Source organism: Panulirus ornatus, chromosome 29 (assembly GCF_036320965.1).
Source record: "Panulirus ornatus isolate Po-2019 chromosome 29, ASM3632096v1, whole genome shotgun sequence".
NCBI classification, from domain to species: Eukaryota; Metazoa; Arthropoda; class Malacostraca; order Decapoda; family Palinuridae; genus Panulirus; species Panulirus ornatus.
In genome coordinates this window covers 3,094,515-3,109,329 of record NC_092252.1, presented here as the reverse complement: position 1 = coordinate 3,109,329, position 14,815 = coordinate 3,094,515, and the positions used below count along the sequence as shown (strand labels likewise).

Genomic DNA, 14,815 nt, shown 5'->3' with positions numbered 1-14,815 from the left:
CAAAATATTAAATCGCCCCTTTTGCCAGGAGGTCACGAGAGCCGAATAGAATCATGAAGGTGCTATCTTACACTCAGGATAGAATATGCTGAATGTTGAGTGCGTCAGTCATGTCATCATATTCCTGATTAGTATGGGGGTTATCGAGAAATGTGTCGTGAGAACATTATTTTTTTTCTTTTACTCACTACAGTTAGATCACTTTTTCCATGTGTGTTTCCAGTTTCAGCTCCTGGTTAACTTGAGAGTGTCTATAGGTTTAGTTCGTTGTTAACTAGTGTGGTTTAAGGTTAACCTTAACTTATGTAGTCTTAACTCATGACTACCTTGAGCGTCTGTGGGTTTAGCTTATGGCTCACTTCAGTGTATTTAGGTTCAGCTCATGGTTAATTTGAAGTTCTTTACTCTTAGCTCATGGTTAACTTTAGGCTATTTAGTCTTAGCTCATGGTTACTTTGAGGATCTGTGAATTAGCACTCAGGAAGCTTATAGCTTGAGCTCCTGTGTTGTTAGCGTGTGGGACTTAGAGGCTTCGCAGACTGCTTAGGGGTTAGGGTGGCCGTGTGAGAAAGGGAATCGGAGAAGCGATCAACTAGAAACAATAAGGAAGGGAAGAACAGCAGTGTGATGTATTGATTTTATTTGACACATGTGTATGTATGATTCCGTGTAAATACACTATACACACTCAAACATGTACAGAAATACAAAGGCACATTATCTCTACAGGTTCACGCCATTTACAGATATCAAAAAAATTATACTGAACTATACAGACATTTACAAACATTCACATGTTCAGTGTAATAACACATCTACAGACAGACAGACAAACAGACAGACAGTCAGTTGCTTGACTATAGCGAGACATCCATAATATTGGCACTGTTTCCAGTTATATCAAAATGCAGTTGAACATCTTTAAGCGATCCTCAGAAATTTTGCAGATGAACACATATAGACAGTATCTTTGATGGTGGCGAAAATAAACTATACGGAAAATATTTACAGCATGGTCAAAGGAGAATTGGATTCCATACATGTTTTATTTATATATACGGTTGTTTGTGAACTGTGTTGCGTATGAATTTATATTTGTGTGGATGGGTGAGTACTTTAAAAGAGTTTGTGTGAGTGTGTAGATTATGTTTTCTAAGCGGTGAAGGGTGTTTGTGGTTGGAGTGCGTGGCAGGGATGTGCGGGTATTTCTAGAGTGTGTGGGTGTGGTTGAAAGGTGTGGAAGTAGTGACACTGTCAGGGTGTACTTAGACTGTGTAGGAATAGTTGGAGTGTGTGTGAGTGTCGTTGGAGTATGTTTGTGTTTTATGATTGCATGGTTCTGCTTGGAGTGTGTTGGTGTTTAGGTGGAGTGTGTGGATGTGCTTGGATTGTGTTAGTTTGGTTGGAGTGTGTGAGTGTTTGAAGTGTGTTGGCGTTTGCTTGGAGTGTGGTAAAGTGTTTTGGGCGTGCTTGGAGCGTGTTGTGTCCGATTGGGGCGTGTGTGTGTGTGTGTGTGGATGTGCTTGGGGCGCGTTAAGTGTAACTGGTGTGTGTGTAGCTGTTGATTAAGCAGTAATTTACACAGACACATCAGCAAGACAGTTGGAGATGTGTTTCACGAACACTTCCGACAAACACGAACCCTTCCATTAAAACAGCAAACCAATCGTGCCAGAATGACCATTTAACTACAACTAATGGCTCCCCCCTTGGCAGGTCACCACACTGGGCAGGACACATTACCCCATTGTCACTGCTCATACGAGGTAACCAGAAGGACAATTGGGTCAGAGCTGCGCCCTCACCTTACCTACCAGTATTCCACAGTACACAGAATACATCCCTGATCGATTTAGATTTTGTAGCAACGTGTTCTAGTTAATGAAAGTATTAATATGCAGCTCAAGGCTTTAATAATAATCTTCGGTATTAGACTACGAATCATCTTATATATTTTGATACTCAAAAATTCCTTTGAAATTGAGCGTGGGTGTTTAGGTGGTTGTGGTGAAGTGCTCTTAGTGTTGTCTAGCTATAAGCTGGGGTGTCTTGGGGATGGATCCCAGGGCCCCATGCCTAAAAAGTGTGGCCTACACTATTATGAGGAAGGAGCTGGGTAAAAGGAACCCGGGAATAAGAGTAAGGGAGAAGTACATAGTAACAAGCAGAGGGGGAAAACGAAGGAAAGAATGGCTTAAACTGACCGAAGAAACACTCCCTCGTCAGGAGGAGGGAGCAAAGCTTGGGTAGCTGGATCCGGCGAACAGAAAGAACTAAGTGAGGTAGGACTAGAGGAGAAAGCTTGTTCGTTCCTCAGGGCGAGTGGAACTTAGGGAGGTAGGACTCTTAGAGGATAGAGCTTTTTTCGGAAGACTCAGCGAGTAGGACTCAAGACAGACTTGAGTACTCAGACCTAGAGATTGAGCCCCAGGTGATAGACCACAGCATGAGGGACCCTAGGGAGCAGACCCTAGCGAGTAGAAACTTCAGGCATATTTCCTAGGAGGCGTGGCCTCGGGGAAAGGGGACCTGATCACGCACACATCGCCCAGCTTTCAACGAATGTGTTGACGGTCGACAACCTGTTTTCCGGCAGTGTTGGTACCAGCGGACGATTGGGTATCCGGAAGATCCATGATAACTGGATGGTAGTTATCAGACGACATATTACGAGGGGATAACAGCTGTCTTATCAGACTCTGATCGCCATCGTCAGAGAGAACTATCGATCCGCTACAAGCAATATATGTAAACAACAGATACAGCTCCCCTGGCGAGGGACTCGTGAAGTACCAGTGTCGGATACCTGAGAATTAACCGGTTTCGATTACTGTTAGCAAAGTCGGATGACTAGACGACACGTCGGATAACAGGTTCTCTGCCGTCAGACATGTTAAAACCTAATTGTTTCGTTCTTAAGTAGAACGTTCGGAAGTTTTGATTCTAACAAATGAATGGAATATTTTCTCTTATCACAAACCAAAGTAATATTTTTTTTTTTTTTGTCATAAAGCTTCGGGTGAATAGCGGTTCTTAATACAACAGTTGGTTGGAAGAGGTGGCGAGGGAAGTGATTTGGGGAAGTTAGCGTTCGATGAGAGCCATACTCGGGGGTCACTGAAGCTAAAGATCAGGTGTTGCCGTACAAATCGTCTTCAAAAATACGAACACAGCTTTTTTTGCTGTTACAAAAAAAAAAAACTTTCGCGTCACGTATCTTGGTGCGTGAAGAAGACTCGTCCAAAAATAGAGGCGTATAAAATCGTCGTTTGGACTAATTCGTTTCTACTTTTATGATTTGAAAAATAGTCGATTTTCATTTCTAAATAAAAAAATCTTTGGTTTGTCCTTTTTTTAAAAAAAAATCGGACGCACGTGAGTCTTGTCTTTTTTTTAAAAAAGCTCAACTTCCAAAAAGGCTAATTCTCTGCCGTAGAAAAAATCATGACCCTTCTGATGCCTCAGAAAAATCGTTGGTCCACTTTCTGAACACAGGGGAGGAGCTGGCTGTGCAGTTCCTTCTGTAGCGCTACATCCATCCATACTTGGCTCAAAGTCACTCGCGAGTATTGCTAAGAATTCTCTCAGGTGGCCTCGCCACTACCACGCAAGCCACAGCTCAGGTATTTGTTTGACACGTAGAAAGAGAATGATACAGACACACTGCCTCTGTATGGCCACGTCTGTACCCAGTAATGACACTGGTACAGAGTACATTCATAGTAAAGTTCGACTCAGTGTTCCAACGCGTTCCGAACGAGCGAACGGAGGAGTTTCGCTCTCTCTCTTTTTGTGCGCGCGCGTCCCAACACTGTATGGCTATGAAGTTTGTTGTGCGTCGCTGTAATTGTTTTTTCTGACGTGGTGAGTAATCGCGGATACGTGTAGGAGAACTAGGAAGAGATGGTAAGCTTACTTATAGGGAAATGCTTTACATATGGGGGATGAGGTTTAGTATTAAATTTCTAGTTCTTATATGATATAAATGAATTATATATATTATATTATATTATATATATATATATATATATATATATATATATATATATATATATATATATATATATATATAATTACACATAAGTACATACACAATTATACTTTTTCTGTGACATATATAGGTCTTAAACTTTCAGTAAACAGCGTAATTCAGCAAAAAAATATTGTCCAAGTTTCGATTCTTGTCACTGCAGATCACCACCCGACCAGCAACCAATGGGAGGCAAGACGCACGAAGCACCTCCCTTGCAGGTTGGTAAATTTCCTAAAGGAATGTGGTTGTGGAGGCTAAAGAGACGACGTAAATGTGTATACCATCTGCGAACGCTGCCACTGGCAACTAGTTCACCTGGATTGTCGTAGTTCATTGCTTTTGCGCAGTGGTGGCAAACGTTGTAGGTACGTGTCGTGTAGTGGAGATGCTTCCTTAAGTTTTGGTCATTGTCGTGATTTGGTTTTTGTGGTTTTTTTTTTTTTTGCTGAATATCCTAATGTATATAAAATATCCTCTATGTCACTACTTGCATATGCTATTTTGATTTAGAAACGGTGGATGTTACACGGGGTCATTAGTCACAAGACATATGGAGAGGCGGGAGGATTTTGCTTGAGCACAAGCGAGGGGCAAATAAGTAACCTAATCAACGTCAGTAACTGCGCTTACCGTGTGAGACTTGGGCAGGCGCTCCTCCCTCACATCATGCAGCGAAGGAAAGTACACACTGCTGGGAAAGTCACCCTTCCATTGCGAGGAAAGTCACCGCTCACTGTTCTTCGGTGTCCCACATAGCTAATTCCTCGTTGTCATTTGGGCCCGTTCTTCATTGCGCCACACAGGGCAGCCAAGAAAAGGTTAGTGGGTCGATATCAGGTTAACATTAATTCATGTGACGATTCTTGACCTTTATCTCTTGAGGGAGCATAGTCAACCCAGCCCAGCCTGCGCGACCTCACGTTGGACTTAACGTGGGTGAGGCCCTTCAGTGACACTCAAAATCCCCTGGCCATTTGTAGACCAGGATACCTTCCTAGCTTCCAGATTATGTGTATACATGTACACCAGATTTATCGTCCACAATATTTAAAGTGTTATATAAAGTGTAAACCTTATTCTCTGGATGTCACACACTTTATACTTATAACTGCTCACAGTCCACGTTGGAAATTGCGGTAGAATTAGGAGGCAATGCAGGTTGGCGATATCTCTTCAGTAGGTTTCCCGTTACACCTCAATTATCGTGTGTCGAAAAATTTTCCCGTTACGTCCCAGCGTTACTTGATTGTACTGTCACTCTCTACAGTCACTAATGCCTCTCCCACAGCTCACCTTCTGTGCCACACACTGATATTTTTTTCTTTTGCTCTCTGGTGTAGTAACGTCGTTGCAGGTGTGACGCCGTAGATCATGGCAGGTGTTGTATATGAGTAGATGGTTGCTCCCTCCCTCCCTCTCTCTTGGTAGGGGAGGATCAGACGAGGCTCCTCGAAGCTTCGGCCAGACCCATCCACCAAGTCCCTCCTCTCTCTCTCAAGGGAGGCGCAGCGCCGTCTTACTTGGTGTAGTTACTGCCATGCACCCCGCCGGCACCATCCGACTTCGCAAGGCGGTACAGTTAGTCAACAGCATGATTGCGATCATGGCAGGCATACGTCTAGTTATGGTCATGGGTAGAGTTAGGGATGTGGGAGTTATACGGCACTTTAACTAACACACATACATGCGGGGGATAAATACGGCACAGGCTACAGGTAAAGCCGTTTGCGTGGGAGAAATGCGTCACACTGGTGACATTTAGGTGTGGGTGTGAAGTTGAGATACATCACTTACTGCGGGTGGGGGAAGGTGCGTGGGTGGGAGATAGGCGCCAAAGTGTAGAGGTGGGGGTGTGTCACCTTAGCCACACGGGGAGGTGAATGTGTAGGTAGGGCGTATCACTTTGGTCGCGGGTTCTTGTGTGTGTGTTGCGGGGGTGGGGGTGTTGTTTGTGTGTGTATGTGTGTGCGACACACAGGGTACAGATGAGGCCAGGTGTGTGTGTATGTGGTTTGGGACACGTTTGAGACACTATAGAATATGTGCTGAGAGCAATCACAAGTACTGCTGACGATGAACTAGAGACTATATGTAGCTGGGAGGACAAACTCTCCCCTCTCACTTCCTCTTACCACTTTCACATACAGGATTTGGTTGTCCGTGACTCATGTGCTTTCGATATGCGCTGGGTTTATAACGAAGGTGCCACCGTCGTTGGTGTGGTGGGCACCATAGACATCATTCAGGATGTCAGCACATCGCTTAAGGCAACAACTTAGGTTTATTAAAATCCTGTCGAGTCGTGCCGAGAGACTGGCCGCCATGGGCGATTCACAGGTTTCTGGGCTTGGCGGGAGGGCCTCAGGCCTGGTTGAAGTCGGAGCTGAACTCTGGGGTCTCCGTCTCCGTGGGGAAGACAGTGGTCTGTAAGACGGAGGTGGGCTGGGGCAGACCGGCGCCGCTCCGCCCCGGCAGAGTCTCCGGGGCCACGTTGAAGGGCGGGGAGATCAGCAGGAGCCAGACGATGCCCCCCGTCATAACGACGAAGGTGAAGACGGTGGCGTAGCAGGTGATGAAGCGCATGGGCCCCGTCAGCTTGCCCTCCCCCAGGCGCACCACCACCGTCTCCTTCTTCGCCACCCCCTGCCCTTCCTCTTCCCCGGAAGACGACTGACCCGCCTCCACCTCCACATCGTCCCGCGCCTTCGCCGCCGCCTCCGACAGGTCCTTCATCTCCGTCGCCATCTGTGGGACGGAGCTGTGGTTAATTCAGGAACTGTGAGACAGAACGGGAGGGGAAAGCGGAAACAAGCCGTGGAACGGAATGTGGAAGAGACACATTGAGGAGGTAGAAAACCGTCTGTTAGATGGAACATTGTGGAACAGAGCAAGGTGGAGGGATGAGTTGTCTGTGGGATGGTAAGAGACTACGGAACGGCAAGACAGACTCCGTCGCTACGTGACAGCAAGATAGAAACAAGACAGGAAGTTATAGAAAATGATTTCTTCGAGACTTAAAAACATGCGAGGAGAGGGTGTGTGTGTGTGTGTGTAGGACCGTTCCAAAGGTCATGGCAGAAGGCCACCGCCACACTCCCTCCTCCGCGGATTCACCACATACTCCCTTGTGTACATAAAACAAATATTTGCGGTCGATTCCTCCCCTCCCCTGCTCTCTCTCTCTCTCTCTCTCTCTCTCTCTCTCTCTCTCTCTCTCTCTCTCTCTCTCTCTCTCTCTCTCCTCCCCCGTGTGTGTGTGTGTGATGCTTTTTGAAGCTGTACTTCTTTACTGTATATACTGTACTCTCACGAGGTACAGAGGATCAGGTCTGCAGCATATTTTTCTCCTGTTTCTGCCGTTGCAAATTAAATTCCTATGAAGTAAAACAGCTCTACGTGAACTCCTGAAATTCTAGCCCAGCATCAGATGGAAATGGACTCCAAGTTTCAAGAAATGAGGGACAGGGCGAGACTTTGTCTTGGTTGTTTTCGAATAGGTCCCAAGTTAGACCCACCTAAGACAAACATATGTCATGCACAAAGGCTGTTTGTTTTTGAGTGTCGCACAGAGGGGCTGTATGTTGGCGAGTGTCATGCACAGGAGTTGTATGTTGGTGGGTGTCATGCAGTATGTTGGTGACTGTCATCCACAGAGGGGCTGTAGGTGAAACGTCATGCGCAGTGACCGTAGGTTGTGTGTTAGTGAATATTTTACGAGTTTGGTGGCGGCTCCCGCAGCACCGGTCTCCATCAAGACATCTGATATCAGCTGTTCAACTGTAAACCATCGAGAGGTGATCGAGAGTAGAAAACAGCCGATGTAATTGAAGGAGAGGGGAAGGGAAATGAGGGTACAGATAATCCTCAGTTGCTCATCGTATATCCACAGCTGGTAGTGTTGTAGTTGTGATGTTGTGTCTCTGGTAATGTCTATCTTGCTACGTCATCCACTTGGTGTTTTGTTTTATAGATATTTCCTTATGGAATTACTTAATGGAGATCATTTTTATAAATGATGTATAGTTATTCTTTTTCAGATTCTCTCTGTGGGAAGTTACTTTTTATGGGTTTACGTGGTAGTTTTCTGTAGATGACACCAAAGCGAAGCCCCACGAGAGAAGGGCTCCCTCCCTACACTCTGCAAATGTGTCCTGAACTTTAATATCATGTCACACCGGCGAATGAGTGTCCTGTTGTCTAATAGCGGGAGTTGAAAAGTCCCTTTTAGTGTTTTCCGTTGTGGCATTGTGAAACTGAACCCGTTGGTGAAGCGGCTTTTGTGTGAGTGAAACTGGGAAGCGAGTTCGTTATGCAGCAAAGGGAGGCGGAGAAACGGCTTCCTTGTGCAACTCGGGGAAACTTATCAGGCTGTTTCGTCGTGCAGTTGTGCGAAACTCAGGCTGTTTCGAACTGCAGTAGTACGAAGCGCTGAAGCTGCTTCGGAATGAAACTCAATAGAAGCGGTGAAGGAGCTTCGTACAATGTCTCCGTTTTCGTGTGATTGGCTTCGGAGGAACGCGACCGAGCTGACAGTACCATCCGACGGCTGACAAATTGATTGACTGTGGGAACGCGACCGAGCTGACAGTACCGGCTGACGGCGGACAAATTGATGGAATGGGTTCCACACTCGTAGGGCCCCATCTTGAACTTTCCCAACTGTCATGCAACGTTTTCAATTTCCGTATGCTGTCCGCATTCGCAATTTCATATCGTTCTCTTTTTTTTTTATATAAATGTTATTCCATTCATCTGCTCATCTTGTGCTACAAAAGTATTTCTTTACATCTTTTCTCACCAGTTTTCTTGCTCAGTTTCATTTTGTGGTTGCTTTGTCCTTGTATCTTTCGAAGAACTGTCCACTACTGACTTCATCACTCAGGCTTAAAAACTTATCAAAAGGTTATGATCAAATGACACATTACTTTTATCTCTTCTGTGGTGGGCACATTCATCAAAGGCCTCCCCCGTAGAGCACAAGAGATGAGGCCCCCACGAGTGTAGAACTCTTTCTTCCTTGTAGTGAAAATAGGTAATTACACACACACACACACACACACACACACACACACACACACACACCGTTACGTCACTTGGCTTGGCCCGTAAAGGTGAGCTGCTCAGGTGTCTTCCCTTCCCCCCTAAGCCCCCTCCCCCTTCCTCTTCTCGCTCCTCCCCCCTTCCCCTCCCTCCAGCATCCTCAACCCCCCCCCCTCTACTCCTCTATTTACTCCCTTCCCTCCTCCCTCTTTCTGTCTCCCCCCACCAGCCACCTCCTGATGCCACCGCGCTAACATCCTCCGGCCACAGCGTCTCTCTCTCTCTCTCTCTCTCTCTCTCTCTCTCTCTCTCTCTCTCTCTCTCTCTCTCTCTCTCTCTCTCTCTCTCTCACCCTATTCCCGTTCCCCCTTTTTTTTGTAACCCCAGGATGTTAAATGGAACATACCCCCCCCCCCCGACCCCCCAACCCCCTGGAATCGTCAGTCTTGGACAAAGGAGAAGAGGAGTGAAGAGTGAGGGACACATTTGGGAGACATTGAAGCCCATGGGTCCTTGTAAGGCTACGGAGAGGAGGTCGTTCGCTGGAAGAGAAGGAAAACATTGTTTGTCTTTAATTAATAACAGAGAAGATTTACCTGTTGTGTAACATGGGGTGTTGGGGGTGTGGGTTAGTTAAAGACGTGGTTTAGAGAGTACAGAACTCACCGTTATATAACAGGGGTGGCTGTTACCGGTAGACGTGCCTAGGAGAGTGCAAAAATTAAAGTTACTGTTATATAACAGGGGCGTTTGTTACCTATGAACTTGACCAGCAAAGTACAAAGAAGTGTTTACCGTTATATAACAGGGGCCGTTTCTAATCGCTAGACATGATTAGGATAGCGCTAAGGGATTTTTTTAAGTGATGTTGAGATGTATTTGAAAAAACAGTGAAGAACAGAGTTGTGAGCATAGAAGGATATGTTCAGTGAAGAGACACTGCTTTCACCGGGGGGGGGGGGGGTTGGTTAAAGCACTGAAATCGGGGAGGTAGATCAGTGAGCTGAGGCGCTGAAGTCACTGGATTTGGGGGAGAAAGCCACTGCACTGGTACGGTTAAAGTCACTGCCTTCACAGGGTTACAATAGTGTATCCCTTGTCAAGAGACTATAAGGTTTAGTCACTGCACTCACAGGTATTCTGGGAGTTGAGTTACTGCATTGAAATTAACAGGGTTAAGTTCTTGTACCTAGATGAGGTCGCCACGTTAACGGGGGTTCACTGCGTGTCCTCAGATGAGGTCGCCACATGAACGGGGTTGGGTCCCTTTACTCAGGAGATGAAGTCAACATCTTGAGGCGGTCGGCAGGGTCGTGTTTGTGGCGAATAAGAGCACTCACTCGCTCAGGTTCCCTTCACGACTCTCGCGGGAGGCAGGCTCCCTCCCTCGGCCTCCGATGGCGTCACGTGTCATTGACACTGTAAAATGACAACGAGAAACAACTCCTGCGAATAGTCTTTCCTCCTCCGCCGCTGTCATGTGTTTCCTTGGCATTAGCGAGTGAGGAAGCGGTGTTGAGACGAAATTTGTACCCAAATCTCTCACTTGCTCAGAGCAGTACAGGTCCACCTTGCATTTACAGCAAACATGCTGGGCACAAACATATCCCCTACTTCTTGGAAACCTACGTAATGAACACCACACCATCTTTCCGGTACCTGGGTGTGTCTCCTTGACTACAGAGGTCTCTTTTTCTCTCCAGTATGGGAGTTCTGCTGGGATCTCCGGGGTGACTCTTCTCCCACCATCATCTTTTAGCCAGAGAGGAATCGAAAAGCTTCCCAGCTCATTATTCACTCTCCTGTCATCACCTCTCTGTCTCCACTCCCTTCTATCCGCCGCGGTGTTACTTCCATCTCTCAGTTACACAGGCATTTATTTTTGCCACTGATCATGTCACTTGTCACCGTTTGTCTCCAGGCTGTAAGACCCGGGCTTTCGGCATGCGACCGGCTCCTGCTTTCCCATAGTTTCTGTGTAGAGAGCAACTGCGGGTAGATTGGCCGTTATGATTATTTTTCCTACTGGATACAGGGAAGCTGTGGAATTCCCTTCCATCATTCCTCGTAATCTCTTTTTTTGTCCTTCACGTTTCCACTTTTGAAGCGTCGGTCGTACGAGCACCCGAGGACATCAAATTAATCCCCACTTATTTTCCCCCACAAACTCATTATTTCCTTTTTTCAACCGACCTGGCTTCGAGTGGGGCATACTTTTGCCCAAACTAAGTCGGTCACTAAAAGAGAAAAATGACACGATAAGCATTTATGGATAACAGAGTTCCTTCGCCTGTTGCGTTGTCAGTGTAAGGCGTGAGACGAGAAATTTCAGTGGAGAACAGTGTAAGTACGTTCATCTTACACTGACAGTGCAAGGAATGACACGAGAAAGTACACTGAACAATGATGCGTACGTATGACACGACAAGAAAGCCCTCCTCCTTTTCTTTGCGATGTGTTGTACTGTGGCGTATATGAAGGAGAGGCGAGGATGGACAGCGATGTTGTTAGCATCAAGACGTACTAGGCACAACCATCCTCAAGTGTTGTGGGACGGTGGTATGGTTTCTTGTAGCAATGTTTTGATTACTTGAAGAGTCCTGAACATTTGTAAGGGACGGTGCCAATATAACATAGTTGTAATGGACAGTGCCATGATATCACTAGTGTAATGGTTAGTCCCAAGATATCACATTGTGATGGATAGTGCCAAGGGATCACTCTTGTAATGTACAGTGCCAAGGCCAGTGCCATTGTAATGCACAGTGACAGAATATCGCTGTTGTAATAGGCATTGTCAAGATATCACCGTTATAATACAGTGCCGAGATATTACTGTTGTAATACACAGCGCCATGAGATAATTACTGTTATGGACAGTGCCAAGATATCACTCATAACGAGAACCTGAGGTCGATGTTTCTATATCCGAAGTGGAGTCGAGGTAACTGACCTTGACCTTTTACCCTCGCAGGTCATCACTTACCTATTATCGGGGTTACTCTGCCACTAACCCATTATCGAGGTTACTACGGCTCTTCTATAATTTCAATACCTCAAATATTTACCTTGGATGAAAATAAAAGATAGGTATGGTAACTTAAACAAATATCTAGTGATCATTCTTCAGGTGTCTTGATGCTGAGGATGCATGAACATTACATAGACAAGGGTGATGAAGTATACAGATTTGATTGTGGTGATGTTTGCAAATGAAGAACTAGTAATGACATATAGACTGTACTGAATGCGATTTAATCTCTTAAATGGTATTTAAGGATAAAAGGTACTGGAATAGGAATGCTTATTACCAAAGGAAGGAGAGGTAATTATTTCTTTAGATATTGAATTAGTATATTAGTGAAATAGGGTTGAGGGTACACGCATAAATTGGATGGTGTCGGTACGATACCTGTTTAGAATAGGAATGCAAATGTCTGTAATTAAGTAGAGGTACGTGTACTGGAATTAACTGGATAAAGCAGTTGAAGGCGTGGTCATAAACAGTAGAGGGCGTGGTCAAAAGCAGTGGAAGACATGGTCATCAACATTAGAAGGGATGGTCGTAAACAGTGAAAGGTGACCATCATAAACAGTGGAAGGAGTGGTCTTAAACAGCGGAAGGCGTGGTCGTGAACAGTGGAAGCGTGCCATCATAAACAGTGGAAGGAGTGGTCGTAAACAGTAGAAGGCGTGGTCATAAGCAGTTGAAGACGTGGCCATCATAAAGAGTGGAAAGACATGGTCTTAAACAGTTTAAAGTTATTATGAACAGTGCAAGACTCATAAATAGAGGTCCTGGCGAATGTTGTAGCCTAGGACAATACGTACATAATGTGGTCTCCTTTTGTAATAATGTGGGAGAAGTGCACGTCGTGGGGATGTGTTGATGGAAATGATATAAAGACTTTTAGAACACACACATACACAGTATATACTGCCTGCCTTTGTCGAGAGTAAAAAGTCGCCTCTGAAAGGGTTGTATCATTGCCAGTGGACGAAAATTTACACAGGTTCGTCAAGGCACTTTTTACTCGTGAGGGGTCCAGCATTAACTACTACATATTGTAGCGCAAAGTTTGAAGCTGCAGGGAGGCTTTATAACAGGGCTTAGTCGTCTGATCATGACGCTACCTCGTTATGCAAGGAAACGCTTATTAATAATGTACACATAGAGAGAGGCAATGTAGCCTTACATATGCTGGTATTCACACACCAATCACAACCCTGACATCACCAGGAACACAGACATACTAACTACAGAAATATTACCATAGCCTCAGGAGAGCACGGCCAGGCTGTGGGAACTGCCAGGAGCAATATCTGTTGCGCCAGGGGCCACCGCACCTGATGCTCCTGTCTTACCTCTTTGTTTTGGTTCAGCAGGTGGTCTGCTTCCAGCTTGAGTTGCCGCCCCGTCTATACCATGGTGTTCCTTCTTATTCGTATATTCCGCTTCACACTTAGTTTAACAACTATTTTTACGCGTATCGGCAACGGCTTCCTTAAAGAGTACAAGGCGAGACGGATGCTATTAAGGTGTTTTCTCTTAAATAAAGTGTAGATGAGGTCGGGTTCCGGCAGCCGCTGCGTGCCGCCAGGCTAACGGTCGGAGAGCTTCTGTAGCGAGCGGCGCGACGCCTCCCCCCCACCCGTGCCTCGCTGTGCACATGTGCGGGGAGGCAGCACGTCGCCCGGAGCCACTCGCGGATTTCCCGACCCATCTTTTCATTTTCAAATGGATGGGTGTTTCCCTCATTTCTAATAGCTTCCGCCTTAACTACTCCCGCGAGATTCCAAATATAGTGTCTTTTAATTTTGCGTTTTATATAATGTATATATATATATATATATATATATATATATATATATATATATATATATATATGTGTGTGTGTGTGTGTGTGTGTGTGTGTATATATATATATATATATATATATATATATATATATATATATATATATATATATATATATATATATTCTTTCTCCCCTATCCCTGCGTGTCGTAGAAGGCGACTAAAAGGGAAGAGAGCGGGGGGCTGGAAATCCTCCCCTCTCGTTTTTTTTTTTTTTTTTTTTTTTTCCCAAAGAAGGAACAGAAGAGGGCCAGGTGAGGATATTCCCTCAAAGGCCCAGTCCTCTGTTCTTAACGCTACCTCGCTATCGCGGGAAATGGCGAATAGTATGAAAAAAAAAAAAAAAAATATATATATATATATATATATATATATATATATATATATATATATATATATATATATATATATATGGTTGTTCCTAGACCTGACTACCTATACAAGTGTTAAGTGATACCGCGATAGGGAAGTCATATACGAATCTATCATCTGCGGAATAAAAGAGAGCAGAGTCGTCGAAGACCTTCCCACCCCAAGAGGAGCCCACCGTACCCTTCTCTCGCACGGGGCACGGCTTCGAACCTGCAGAAGCCCCATAAGATTTGTCTTGTGTCTGCATGTAATGTAATATCGTCGGTGTTTTCATGATTACGGAGAGAAAGATCAGGCCAGGGGTACCGTCTTTTTAAACTGTCACATAATCTTTTAAACTTACAGTCTCTTATTACGGCATTTTCTGAATGTATTCTTTATGTTTACAAAACTGTTACAACAGGAATTCTTATTTTGTTTCCTGTTTTGTCATAACGTCGACTCATCTCCAATGTAAAAGACTTAATCAGTACTCCTTTCATCAAAGCCGTTCAGAAACTTGCAAGTTGTTA

At 45.1% G+C, this 14,815-nt stretch overlaps 1 protein-coding gene across 1 annotated transcript; it reads right to left on the bottom strand.

Moving 5' to 3' along the window:
* Positions 1 to 623: 623 nt before the first annotated feature.
* LOC139758005 (uncharacterized) lies at positions 624 to 13,698 on the bottom strand. Its single transcript, XM_071678993.1, has 2 exons — positions 13,439 to 13,698; positions 624 to 6,778 (listed from the first exon to the last, which is right to left on the bottom strand). Exon 2 carries the CDS (start codon positions 6,776 to 6,778, stop codon positions 6,395 to 6,397), a length of 384 nt encoding a protein of 127 aa, XP_071535094.1. The 5' UTR covers positions 13,439 to 13,698; the 3' UTR covers positions 624 to 6,394.
* Between the last annotated feature and the right edge of the window lie 1,117 nt (positions 13,699 to 14,815).

Excerpts from the sequence above, each read along its gene's own strand:
- LOC139758005 (XM_071678993.1), bottom strand. The coding sequence starts at position 6,778 with ATGGCGACGGAGATGAAGGACCTGTCGGAGGCGGCGGCGAAGGCGCGG.